Here is a 15,011-nt window from a genome sequence, read left to right as displayed (position 1 = left end):
TAGTCTTATCCTGTGCTGACTTTTTTAAAGAACTTTTGAAAGGGAACAACTTTGTCAAACATGGTTTTAACGAAACTTTAACCATTTGCGCAGTGCAGGCAGCGGAAGCTCTCAAAAGGAAATAATTAACCCCGATTTTAACACATTATTTATTAGTGCTATGCTACTATTGGTCTTAGCGTCATGATGTATAGCCTTCTTCGATATATGGACTATCCAACACTAAAATATTGTTTTACATCAGACCAGTAGTTCCTGAGATCATCGCGTTCAAGTAAACCAACAAACAAACAAACTATTAGTACTTATGAAATTTCAAAGCGTGTTAAAAAGGGGAAGAATATTTCTCTGAAAGTCTGTAATTTTTCAAGTTTTTACATTAGGAGTATGTAAAAACGGAAACAACATTTCCGAATAATATCTTATATTTTGACTCCGATTTAATTATAATTTCGCTTGCAGCTTAGGGTAGTTAGGGTTAGGTATCGTGCAATTTCAACGCATACTTACTATTAATCACGTAGCGCATAAGACACAATACCCGTTTACACTAACGACGGACTAGGCAATGCCTAAGTAAGTAACGCCTAATCAAAGAAGTTTCCTAAGCATACATTTTCCTTTCATCAATCGATTTTCACTAGGCAGCGTATATAGCCTAACCTGTCTATGCTATGGTTCTTGTCAAGCAATATGGTTATGGTGAGCATTATTATTATTTTTTTGAATCTTTATTTATTTGGGACTTTTATCCAACACAGATATGCCAGCCCCATCATCCCTTAAGTAACTCGGTAACAAAAAACTTAATTATTATATTAATTCCAACTATCAGAGAAATGTAACATATGCAATCTTTTATTGCTGCCTACGCAAAAATATCTCAACAACAGACCTGAAACCTTCTGTGGTCGGTTGAGAGAGAAGGCTCGTTAGAGCACCTACGTCAAATCTGTTGATGCATTATTAATTTATTTATTTATTAGCTTCCCAAGGGAAACAAACGGTACTATTACACATAAGAGTTATGCCGTTTATTTATATCGCATAAACCAATGAAGTTTCCACAACTCAGTTATACATAAACGATGACATTAACCACAATTGCATAGGGATTAAGTTAAAAACGAAAATTAGCATATGTTTAATTTTGAATTTACTCGTATATTAGGGTATTAAAAAAACTGAATTTATATTTTTTTTGATTCGAACACAGGATCCGTAGTAAACTGCTAACCACTAGACCAATGAGGCAGATAGACCAATATTTATTATTATTTTAATTCCAGATGGGAGAAAGCCCACTGGCCATCTGCGACCATCGGCGGTGCAGCGGCCGTGGCGGCGGGCGCCATGGCCACCGTTGCCTTGGTGGGCTCCACACCCGGAACACCAGGCCCGCTAGCCCAGGGACCAGGGGCCCTGCCCAACCCTGAGCCAAGGGACTCCGCCAGCTTAACACCAGGCAGCATGCACTCACTATCTTCTAACTCATCTTGTGAGGAATTGCGGATTGAATCTGGTTAGTCTTCTCAGTTTATTTAGATTAAGCTTTTTCTGATTCTCAGATTTTATACAACATGTAAATGAAAACGGAAATAATACTTCACGGGCTTTGAACATTATGTGCTGTCTCTGAGACTTATCTGTGAAACCGAAAACCTAAAAGATTTTGATTAAACCACTGCTATCGTTTTTGCTGAAAGAAATCAGATAGAGCTCTAAAATCACATGCACAATTAAAATCATGTGACTTCTGTCACTTAATTAGGCACGCGTCGCGTAACGTAGGTACTATGCGCGTTCGGGCTTTTATCTTCAATAGGGTTGTCATAATTAAACACTTAGAATTTTAGAAAATAAATATGTTTCTTTTGATTTCATATTTTCACAGGTGATTCCTTATGAAATATACGTATGCATCCTTCAATATTATTTCGTATTTCTAGAAAACTTTGTATAACGTAACGAGTGAATTTACCCGCATATAATCCCGCGTAGATTCACCGCCGGAACTCATTATTGTATTGATTTTTACACACTAATCGCGACAACGATAAAATCAGCATAAGTACCTACGCGTTGCGTAGCGTAGGTACTATGCACGTGTCGGTCTTTTATCTTTAAAAGTCTGGTCTAGTCGGGCGGAAGGCTTTAGCCGTTGCTAGCTACCACCCTGCCGACAAAGACGTGCCGCTAATCAATTTCCGGTGCGATGTCGCGTGGACCGAGTAGTGTGACTACCATACTCCCTAACAGGTTAGCCTGTTACCATCTTAGACTGCATCTTCACTTACTACCAGGTGGGATTGCAGTCAAGGGCTAACTTGTAGTGGAATAATAAATAAATAAAGAAGTAACTAAAGGAAGTACTTATAGAAAAGTTAACGGTATTCAGTAAAGCAGAGCTGAAATGCTGAGTTTGTCGCCACAGTCCTCATATTAAACAGACATCATATTTTAATGCCACATCGTGATATCAAATATATTTTGAACCGATTTTTAGGGATTTTTTATACCTTGCAAAACGTCTTTTATTTCAGGGATGTGCCGAAGAAGTGGCATGCGTAGTGATGATCAAGATACTTGTTTCCTACAAGCTCCAATGCAGGTCAGTCAAAACATATTTGAAAAATTAATGATGTTGATAAAAAAAATTCTTAATTTAAGAAAAAAATTGTGATAACGTTGAGACTGCGTGCTGGGCATGTTCCTCTAAACAAATTTGGATATCTTATGAGAAGGGTCAGTTCACCTGAGTGTGAAATTTGTAATATTGACGAAGATGTCTTGCATTTGTTGGGGGAGTGTGTTCGGAATAGGCCAATGAGGGACCAATTAATATGTAAATTTAAAATAAATCTTCATGATGTGGGGATTTGGCAAAGTAACCTGGCGGCACCTTATTCAGAGGTAGCCAGAATGCTATTAGATTTTAAGTTAAGATAAGAGAAAGGAAGTATCAATTTTTGTAAAGGGAACGATAGGGCTGACATTGTTATTGTTAAGAAAAGTCCCGAATAAATAAAGAATAAAAAAAAAAAAAAAAGAAAAAATTTACCTGCAATAATTTAAACGTTGGAATTAAGAATAAACTTGCAGTGCAATATACTAAGGTTACATACAATTAATAATTCGTTTAAAAGAATTGCAAACAATTTTACAATAAACTACCCGTTGACTTATCGTATCCAGCGGCTACCTGCGACGCGCTTAATGTCGTCCGTCCACCTCGTTGGGGATCGACCAACGCTGCGCTTACCAGTTCGGGGATGCCATTCCAGCACCTTGGGAGCCCAACGTCCATCCTTTCTCCGAACTATGATACCAACTTCGATATATAGCTTATTCCTGAAACCTACCTACCTGGTACCTCCTACCTAGTACCTAGCTACGAGGTACATGGTAGGTACTTCTCCGAACGAGCTCTGTCACAAAAAGCTTTGCTTAGTACTACTTGAAAGGTAGTAGGCTCAATTCTTTCGTGGCCAATTAAGTTTGCATAAAATCCCCCCTTTTCCCAGGATGATAGCTCAACTTCACCATCACCGAACAAGCTCCACAAAAGCCCGTGGGTCAAGATGCGTGACATTATCCAAACCCACCGAGAGTCAGTCAAGAAGAAGACAAGGCCCCCCAAGGGGTCTCCAGATGCTATACCAGCTAGGAGGAGATCCTTGAGCGACGGGGGTGACAGTGACGCTCCGCCGGCGCTGACGCTGACAATACCCTCGTCGGAGGAGCTGGGTATGAATGAACGAATACGCTTTTATGATGTTTGGCAAATGACTCATAGTTCAAAACAACTTTCCTAATATTTTCAAAACTTTTATTTTCTTATTCGTTTTAACAATATTTTCTTTAATTATCACTATTCGCTCAGAACTTAACACTTCTAAAAGTATATCCATTCAAAGTACGTTGAGTTGATGATATATACACCATAGAAAAACGCTAAACGATGTTTGTCCATTGCTGGAAATTACATTTGTAATTGGAATTTTTAAATTCCATGCTCCTCTGCCGCTTTATTTTAAGGAGTTTTTTGCTTTCTAAGTATCTCTGGCTAAAGAAAAGGTGAGGCAACGGTAGAAAAATAGATAGAAATAAAGTAGATGATATGAAATATTCGAATTATTCATGGAAAGTTATGATCTGATTGTCAGGTGAATGTCTACTCTCAATCAGTCCACAGATCAAGTTAGAATCAGAATGGAAACCAAACATTACACATCGTCACTGTATTGTGAGATAGTTATATTTGCCAACTTAAAAACTTAAGTTACATTTAGAAAAGCGTGAAACTGGATAAAGTTGTTTTCACTAACGTCGAACAAGGCACTGAATAATTTAACTTACTTATTAACCTAAACTAAGATGATTCCTAGGCCTACATTTCACCAATCGATTCGATTTTGACTAAGCAACTGATAACCTTGTCTATGATTCTTGATACAAGTTGTCGTATTTTCTGTTTGTATTCTCATATTTTTAATTATTCATATGAATTTAAGGTAAATAAAAAAAGTTAAGTGTAGGAACTTTTTTAACAAACTCGTAAATCATTACGCACCGCTGAATCGGTGTCGTCACTTAGGATGGCCCTTTACGCGAATTATCGGTATGGGTTAATATAACTGCCATACCCCAAGCAGGATAGCTCGTTACCATCTTAGACTGCATCAAGAATACAGTAAAAAGTCATAATACTCCTAATTACTTCTAGAATCCGAGGGATCACACCCAGTTCTTCGCAAGCAACGTTCCTTGGAGCTTGGAGCCAGGCCGCCTCAGCATCGCCAGCCGCGTGACTCAAAGTGGTCGAGGGTGAAACGAGCTTTCCTAACCTCAGCGTCCGCGTCTGTTCCATCCAGCCCCAACCGGCACTCGGCCTTCTTTACTGATGCAGGTAAGATCACTTTATTACAGCTATTGTCTTGTTACTTAGAAACTGCGACTTCACTTTCGGGGGAGAGTTCGAATCCCAGCACGCAACTATAAGTTTTCTAAGTTATGTGCGTTTTAAGCAATAAAAATATCACTTGCTTCAACGGTGAAGGAAAACATCGTGAGGAAACCTGCATGCCTGCGAGTTCTCCATAATGTTCTCGTAGGAGTGCGGAGTGCACCGATCCGCACTGGGCCAACGTGGTTGACTATTGCCAATATATAATACTGGTGGCCTATATGTTGGCGCTTTTTTTTCTGTCAAGATGGCGTCATGTTTTCAGTTATGGTGTGTTTACATTTTTAAGTTATATCAAGTATTTATAAGAATTCGTAAAAGTTGACTTGCATTATAAATACGCATTGCATATCATTTAATTTGTTAAAAAATATTTTAGCTTAATTGAAATAGAAAGAAACTTTAAGAAGGCTAACCTAAAGTTGGTATCCTCTTTGGCAAATGATTTGGTTCTAAAACATTCAATTGCGTCTTAGATAAATTCTATTTATCCAAGCTATGTATTATAATGTAAACAGTTACACATTATGTTTACACACAGACATTATCCAGAACGATATCTCTTATAACGCCTCATCAACGGAGCTAGAACAAAGCTTCGATTAAATCTTTACATCTAAAATTAACAAATCCCGATATATATTTTCGTCTCACAAAAGAGCGTAGAAACGGAATATTATTTGATTGCTAATATCGAAGCCAAGGTCCCTTATGACGCGGGCTTAGGGGCAAATTAGACTGTCAATCTGACATTCTTTCAATCCGTGGCCTCGGATTGATGTTTGTTATTACGGATTCCGAATTTCAATTTCACTAAAATGTGATGTAATCAGTGATTCAAACTACTGAGACTTCAATTAATTTCGGGCAATTCACATATTTACAAGATAGCCTGTCCAATCTTGCTTGGTATTCAATAAACTTTTGTTTATTTGCTGATACAAGTGAAAATGTGTTACAAAAATATGATAATCTTAAGTGATAGAGTAGAGTGAATCTTAAATTATATAATTAAGGAAATTTTAAATTATATACTAACATGAATGCCACTCAGTGGCGTGCACTGGGTACATATAAAATAAAAATTGCATAAAACGGCACTAATTCTCCTGCTATACGAGTTATATATCAATTTTAGGGTAGGCAGTGCTTTTGTGCATATATGAAGTGCACACCACTGTCGCCAACTAGCCCTAAAGTAAGCGTAGCTTGTGTTTTATTTTTTCGCTCTCAGTTATCCTCTGACCTTCTTTATGCGACTTTTGCTCTAAACAAGTGCCAGCTCACGATTGTCGTGATATAGTTGATGCTATTTTTTTACTGCCTTTTAAATTCACCTTCTACTTATGCGTGAGTGGCGCTGTCTTCTGTAGCCCTCAGTGCTCCGTCGAAGGTTATATAATATGTGTTAATAATGTAAAATGATTAATTGAATTCAAAAAGGTATCAATTATAAATAAACAAAAAAATAAAAGAATTACATTTCATTCGACGGCCGAGTGGCGCAGTGGGCAGCGACCCTGCTTTCTAAGTCCAAGGTCGTGGGTTCGATTCCCACAACTGGAAAATGTTTGTGTGATGAACATGAATGTTTTTCAGTGTCTGGGTGTTTATCTGTATATTATAAGTATTTATGTGTATTATATTCATAAAAAAATATTCATCAGCTATCTTAGTACCCATAACACAAGCTACGATTACTTTGGGGCTAGATGGCGATGTGTGTATTGTCGTAGTATATTTATTTATTTATTCAAATTAAAGTGCAATATAATTAGTAGCGTAGCTTGTGTTATAAGTACTAAGATGACTGTTATGGGTACCAAACTAAAACTAAATGAAGTCTAAAACGTCTTTGAAACAGCTGCAGCGAGTCATAATGCCTAAGAGGCTGGCAGCGTTGCCCATTTGAATGGCCAAACTAATTCTTTGGCTAAGGTGCAATTGCCCGCTCTAGGATCACTGGTAGACTCGTTCAACCATTTTGACAATTCTTTAAGGGAGCTCTCAGTTTCCGCGGTCCCAAAGACTTTTCCTTATAAAGTAGGTATCGATGCATCCAGAGGCGTACAAAGAGGGTATGCAATGCCACAATACACAATGCCTCATCGTAATGTCTTTATCTGGATCAACGATTTGGATTGCGGAATTATATAAACAGAAATTACTTATCCACTGGACGGTCAATAAATATTACGAAATTATATTAGTATTCATCATAGCTACGCAAATTTCATTCAAATCAAGCGTAAAATTATTTCATCCTACTTAAGCAAATGTACAAATGGCAATTCAAGAAAATCCATTTTAATATTATAAATGCAAAACTGTTTGTTTCTTCTTGATGAAATTTGCCATAAATGTAGGTAACATGCATCCTAAAGATGGGCATAAGATAGTATATGAATATTATCCTATGCCGGTAAAGCTGCTGGTAAAAGTTAACCGTGGGATAAAAAAATTTACATTTTTACCTGTATGTCCTGGAGAAAGCCTAGGATACATTTTATCCCGGGAAAATAATTTACATACTCTGTGCAGGTGATATAAAATGAAGAAAATCATCAGTAAGAGTTATAAAAAGCCTACCCTCAAGTATTTATAAAGCACACTGGAGATTTTTCATTTTATATCATATGCATACCCTGTTCATACCCTGTGCATAACCTGTATGCACGCCATTCGATGCATCTAGACTTGTTAAAAAACAATGCAAAACATGAATATTTTGACCAAGGTAGCAGCTGATCGACCGTCTATTGGCCGCCTTATAAATCTCTCACCTATACTTCTAGTATTAATATTGTCACCGTAATTTGGAAATGTGGAACCAGGCCAAAAGTGCTTTAATTAGTTAAAAGCAATAAAATCTGTTATTTACAATAGAAATCAATTTAGCATTGCTAAATACGTTTTAACTCTTTTTAACCGCCTTTTACCTTTTTAAAATTAATTTTTATTCTTTTTTTTTATTTTCTTTTTTGGCACACAAAAAAAATACAGAAACAGAAAAATAAAAAAAACACAGACAGAAGCAGTAGTACACAAAAGGCGGTCTTATCGCTTCGTAGCGATCTCTTCCAGGCAACCTTAGGATAAGGAAAACAAAAGGATAACAGACTGCAGGTTGTGCATATAAAAAAAAAATCCATACTAATAACTACATATTAATACTTGAAATAGATTACACAAATAAAACAATACATAATATTATATACATAATAATCAGTAGTTTACATTAATTATGGGTAATTTCATGTATTTTTATATTTTATTTGTATTTATATGTTTTATATTTATATATATATATTTTATTTATATATATTTGTATAATTTTAAATCTTATTTATTGCACCACCTACCTCTTTTCTATGTTTTTTCCTTTTACGCCATTGTTTGCCAGGAAGAAATCGCTATGTAGCGATAAGGCCACCAAATTGTACTCTCTTGATATGTATTTATATCTCTGTAACTACTTTTTTTCTTTGGTGTACAATAAAAGTGTATTCATTCATTCATTCATAATATAATAAATATTTCAATAAAAAATAATAATAAACTAATATATACTTTAACATATCATAAATACATTAATAACACATTATAAAAAGTCTTCTAACAGTAAATACTGTTAGAAGTCCTTTTATAATGTGGGTTTTTTTTTACTCAATTACAAGTTATCCCTTGATTGCAATCTCACCTGCTGCTAAGTGTTGATGATGAGTCTAAGATAGTAACAGGCTAACCGGTTAGGGGTATGGCAGTTATTTCAAACCCATACCTCTAATCGATTTCTACGCTCTGTCGGTAGGGTGGTAACTAACCACGGCGGAAGCCTCCCACAAGATCAGACTAGAAATAATCAGAAATAATAGGTGCCTCTGCCGGGAGTCGAACCCGGGACCTCCAACTTAAACCGCAGCACTGACCGCGGCGCCAGGGAGGTCGTCAAAACAAATGACATTTGAAAAATGGCATTTTCCTCCTAGGTAGCCCTGCGAGGAAAATGTACCATGTATATATTGAAATGTTATCTTTCTACGAGAACTGATACGAAGTGAGCGATAGATGAGAGAAACCATGCTCCAAACTTCAGCGAGTATAGCAGAGTATATAAAAACTTATCCCAACAACCTTCCAGATCTAATCTTAGCTTATCCATGAAAATGGTTTCTTATTGATCGGTTTGCTAGCTTGTCTGTCTTTCGGTGTATTACGATATACCTACTATAGATAAAATGTTTCTCAGAACAGTTTTTAGAAACACTTCGATGTTTATCTATGCTTATGTTTTTTTTGAAGAAATTGTTTTATTTCCATGCAGTTTTTAAAAAAATAAATTAATGAACTGATTTTAGTAAAACTTCACCCACAGCTTTCCTGCGTAAACAAATAGGAAGCTTGATTTTCAGAGAGTAGGACAGGCTATATTTCATAAAAAAAAAAGTTATCTTGTTTTTTCAACTGAATTAGAAAAACAGGAGGTTCTCAATTCGAATGCGTTCTTTTTTGTATATTTGTTTACTCGATTACTCCGCCAATTACAAACTAATTTTGGATAATTATTTTTTTGTTTGTTTACGTTATATTTCAGAGGTGGTCCCATTTAATTTAGTAAAGGTTTATCGAAGGGATCCTAGAGAACTCAAGAGTACTCTACAATTTTTTTTTTTTTTTGTGAATGTCATGGTCACTTGTTATCGATATACCTAAGTGAATGTGTAGAATATTGTACCAGTTTATTACTATATGTGATATATTGTTAGTGTCATTAATATATAAATAAATATTATAGGCACACCACAATATACACCAGTATTTTTTATGTATGGCGTATGGCGGTAGTTTAAGTATCTCTCTCTTTTAGGCTATAAAATTATTCAAAACACACTTCATTTTTCAAATAGGAACATGGATGGCCTTACGAACTGTCACGCACCTCGACACATCAAAACAAAATTCCACAAATGTTGAAGAATGCAAGATTTTTCCCAACATAATGAGAGCAAACAGCATTTTATTGGTTCACTGAATATAATCACATACCGGAAACAGTCCTTGCCAAAATTTCGTAGCTACGTTGGCCAAACATTTCGTGATTCCGGGATTATCTCCGATACCCGGTGTCACGATTCTCCTAGTAGTCGAAATATAAAAAAAAACGACAACGAGAACTTTTATTATATATAACACTTGCTATAGTACCTATTCAATTTAATTTATTTCTTTATACAAATATCCAAAAACTTCCCATTTTGCGTGGCTGTCAAATAAGTGGTTGGAGTTGACGAGTTGATCGAGTTGACCCTGCTTTCTGAGTCCAAAGCCCTGAGTTCGATTCCCACAACTGGAAAATGTTTGTGTTATGAACATTCTTTTCAGTGGCTGGGTGTTTATCTGTATATTATAAAAGTATTTATGAATAATGCATATTATTCCTAAAAATACTCATCAGTGATCTAAGTACCCATAACACAAGCTACGCTTACTTTGGGGCTAGATGGCGACGTGTGTATTGTCGTAGTATATTTATTTCTATCTACTTATTTAAAGTTTTTTGTGATGCAGCTCGCCCAGGGAAGTACTATTATTGCTCTAACCAGGTTTCTTCTTTAAAAGTTTACGTTTAAGTTTTTAGTTTGTTTAGTTAACAACCGGCTAAGTTTGTTGTGGGCTTCTTCTTAGAACTGGGCGCATTTGGAACCCTCGTATCTTTAGTTTTAAGTTGACGAATTTAGTTGTCGCCTTCAACTCACGTCTATGTCATATTTTACATGACTTTTAACGCTAGGGCCATGCTTATTTCTGCTGTCAAGCAGCAATGTCACAATGCTATGTTCCGGGCTAGATAACGTGGTTGCTGGTATAATAACAGGCACAAGGCTTAACAATTACGCTTCCGGCTGGACACAGGAGTTCCTTGCATGCTTTGCGAAGTATTGCTGTGTTCATAGCCGATGGTCTTGAAAATTGAAAATTAATTTATTGAAAGTAGGCCTAATATTAGTACTTTAGAAACGTCAACTCCGTCTGTTTGTAGTGACTCTACCACCGGTTCGGAAGGCAGATTCTACCGAGAAGAAGCCGGAAAGAAACTTAGCAGTTGCTCTTTTTCAACATCAACTATATACATTTTTACATTCAATTTTGTATCTTGTGAGAGATGAAAGCGGAGCCGGATGTTTCCAAGCAACCTTGTCATTAAGTAATCTATATATATATATATATATATATATATATATATATATATATATATATTATATTATATATATATATATATATAGATTATATATATATAAAAGGCAATGGTGAATGACTGACTGACTGATTTATCAAAGTCCAGCTGTAACCACTTGACGGATCGGGCTGAAATTTTGCACACACACAGTTGGAATCCGCTAAGAAAGGATTTTTGAAAATTCCAACCCTAAGAGTGTGAAATGAGGCATAAAAGTTTGTATAAAATCCTTCATTTATCAACTCATTTTTCAACTTAATTCCATGAAACTTTGATTTATGTTTCACATATTTTAAAAATTCAAACTCCAAAGGCCATCAAATAGGGGATGAAAATTTATATGAAATTTTCTGATTTTTTAAGTAATTTACGTTCATATATACTATTAGCAGCAATAAATTTCTTGAAACTTTAAAAAAAAAACTTTTTTTTTAAATTTACCAAATGAAAAATTGAACTTAGCGTAAGCGTAGCTGCGGGCAAAAGCTAGTATATAGCTAGTAGCTAAATATATCCCGACACATTTAATAATGTTGACACTAACAATGTATGTACATGCTTTCTTACAACACAAATCCTGCCAAACATGACCTCATAAATCCAAAACATTTAATTATTATTACAATACACGCGAACACTTTGATAAATTAAACATCACTGCAAGCATGTTGTCGCGATTTAAAAGCTCTTTAGTTGTATTAGCAGTTTGGAGTAAAGTCACGAAATATCCGGCGCTGCAATCGCGGTTTCCTGTTTGGAGAGCCAAGTTCGATCAAACCGGATGTGTCGAATTGCAAACATTCACTATTTTGAATGCAGTAACATAAATAATCGGGATATGTTGTTTTAACATTTATTGTTTAATTTGTGCGTTACTTTGAAGCTATATTTTAACATTGAGAGAAAATGTGCTATACCTTAAAACGTAAGGGGGGTCGATTTATTTACTATCTCAGTCAATTTATTATAATTCGAATCCAGAATGGGATGGGTTTTAAACCTGTACGTGAGGCAGTCTCCTGCAGCCAAATCGACGACCTTCGTGGCGCAACGGTGAGCGCTATGAGCTTAAGAAGGAGGTCCCGTGTTCGATTCCCGGCAGGGCCATTTGGGAATTTAATATTTCTTAATTTTCTCTGGTCTGGTCTGGTGAGAAGTTTTGGCCGTGGCTAGTTACCACCTTACCGACAAAGACGTCCCACTAAGCGATTTAGTGTTCCGGTACGATGTCGCGTAGAAACAAATGCATCATCACTTCCCATCTGGTGAGATTACAGCCAAGGGCACTTGTAGTAAAACAAAAAAATAAAAAGCCGACCCGCTACCGTGTTTTACCGTTTTAATTTGGAAGGATATTCTATTTTGTTTTAGATTATAGATTAAGTTAAAAAAAAGGTTCTTAGTACCCGGGAACTGAACCCAGAACCTAGTGGTCCAACTAACCATTATACAGTTACTTATCAACGCGTAACATCCTTCTGCCGACATAAAACTATCAAAGGTGAATGTCCTATGCGACTTGCAGCCTATATAATTCATCTCTGACATTTGGATGTATGCCAAGTCTCGATGCCGGACACGTTTGCGGAATCTTTTTGGGTTTTCGGGTTTCTGGAGAATCTGTATAGTATGCTAAACGGGCAACGTAAATTTTGTCGTAAATGGTTTTCGTATTAAACAACAGATCACAAGATCTTAGGTTCGATTCCCGGATTAGCAAATATCAAGAATTATAAGCATAGTAAGAAGTAGTATAGTAAGAAGCGGTGATAGCCTAGTGGGTAAGGCTTCGGCTTTCCTATCGTGGTGACAGAGTTCAAGTCGCGGCACGCACCATTAACTTATTGGAGTAATGTGCGTTTTTAATTTAAGCCATTTTAATATCACTTGCTTTAAACGGTGAAGGAAAACATCGTGAGGAATCCTGCATACCTGAGAGACAGTGGCGTGCACTGGGTTTCTTACCAGGGTATGCATACAGCAGGAAAATTGCATAAATCGGCGAAAATTCCCCTCCTATACGAGTATATATAAATTAGGTAGGCAGTGCTTATGTGCATGTATGAAGTGCACGCCACAGCTGAGAGATCTCCATAACGTGCTCAACGGCGTGTGAAATCTACCAATCCGCACTTGGCCAGCGTGGTAGACCCGTGCCCGGTAATGGGTTGATGATGATGATAATAAGCCGTGATAGCCTAGTGGTTAGTACATCAGTCTTCCTTTCGGAGGGACCGAGTTTAAACCCCAGCGCGTACCTCTTTCCTGTCTAGTATGTAGCAAAATATCTATGTATTTTATGTGTATGTTTAAATAGTAATAGGTATTTTAGTTTATATATTGATGTATATATTGATATTTATATACATATATATGTATAAATATGTTTTTACTATATACTAGCTGTTGCCCGCGACTTCGTCTGCGTTTGATTTTGTTTTTAAAGTATTCAGTATCCCTAAGCCTTAAATGAGTATATGTAGTAGTATATATTTATATAACGTGTGACTGTCAATTAATTATAAACAAATAATTGGCAATTAAATAAAATTGCGACTATAATTAAGGATCTAAGCGATCCTATCTCTTAAGTTGGATCAGACTGCTCACGGTGTGCCAATTTAATTTAAAATCGGTTAAGTAGTTTAGGTGTCCATCGCGGACAAACATCGTGACAGGAGATTTATATATGTTAAGAAATGTAGTATTAGTATGTATTGTATATGTAATGTTTATAATTAGCACAATTTAAGTATTGCACTATCCCGTTTCTCTAGTATGTTTCTTCAACCAAAGGTTGTCTGGAGGAGATCGCTTCAAGCAATAAGGCCGCCTTTGTGCATATGTATATTATCGTTTTTTTTTTGTTAACCTGGTTTTATATTTGTATGTGCAATAAAGACTTTTCTTCTTCTCTTTTTTTCGACGTTTTGTGCGTTGTAAGCAATCATATTACTTGCCTTACGGTGAAGGAAAACATCGCGAGGAAACCTGCATGCAATGCCAAGTCAAAGGCGTGAAGTCTATCGATCCGTACTTGACCAGCGTGGTACGGTCTAAACCCTTCTCATTCTGCGAGCAGAACCGTGTCCTGTAGTGGCCGGAAATAAAAATTAAAAAAAAAACAGTTTGCCATCGGTCGACAGTAGAGGCCCAAATAACTCTACGTTAACCGAAGCAGAAAGTGTAATGTAAACAGAAGTAGATGTTACGCTCTCCGATGCGCAATAATAAACAGGCCGCGAGTTTCGTAACTGACCTCTTTTTATTGGATCTGAGATAAACCCCGTTGCAACTGAAGAGTGACGCACGGACATCAGTACTGACGGCAAGGCCGACTGTAAAACTAGTATTTGACGGCCGATTGGCGCAGTTTGCAGCGACACTTTTTTCTGAGCCCAAGGCCATGGGATTCCCACTACTGGAAAATGTTTGTGTGATGAGCATGAAAGTTTTTCAGTGTCTGGGTGTTTATATGTACGAGTATATTCTAAGTATTTATGTATATAATTCATAAAAAATATTCATCAGGCATCTCAGTACCCATAACACAAGCTACGCTTACTTTGGGGCTAGATGGCGATGTGTGAATTTTCGTAGTATATTTATTTATTAATTGGTCAAAGGATCCAAACTTAATAGGCAGGTCGATCATACCAACTTTTTGCAATTGAGACGTACATTTTTCACGTCAAATAAGGCACGGAAAATAATTATGGTAAAATAAATAAATAAATATACAACGACAATACACACATCGCCATCTAGCCCCAAAGTAAGCGTGGCTTGTGTTATAGATACTAAGAT

At 36.4% G+C, this 15,011-nt stretch overlaps 1 protein-coding gene across 1 annotated transcript in view; it reads left to right on the top strand.

Annotated features, from left to right (window-relative positions):
* The window catches only part of LOC120626898, a 54,739-nt gene that overhangs the window by 1,918 nt on the left and 37,810 nt on the right, over window positions 1-15,011 (top strand). The window contains exons 2-5 of the mRNA XM_039894683.1: window positions 1,290-1,522; window positions 2,544-2,611; window positions 3,525-3,747; window positions 4,727-4,909. Coding sequence (XP_039750617.1) covers window positions 1,290-1,522; window positions 2,544-2,611; window positions 3,525-3,747; window positions 4,727-4,909 — 707 coding nt within the window. The remainder of the gene's footprint in view (window positions 1-1,289; window positions 1,523-2,543; window positions 2,612-3,524; window positions 3,748-4,726; window positions 4,910-15,011) is intronic.

This window comes from Pararge aegeria, chromosome 10, assembly GCF_905163445.1.
Source record: "Pararge aegeria chromosome 10, ilParAegt1.1, whole genome shotgun sequence".
Taxonomy (NCBI): domain Eukaryota; kingdom Metazoa; phylum Arthropoda; class Insecta; order Lepidoptera; family Nymphalidae; genus Pararge; species Pararge aegeria.
Note: the sequence above shows the minus strand (reverse complement) of the source record. Positions and strands in the feature narration are given on the sequence as shown.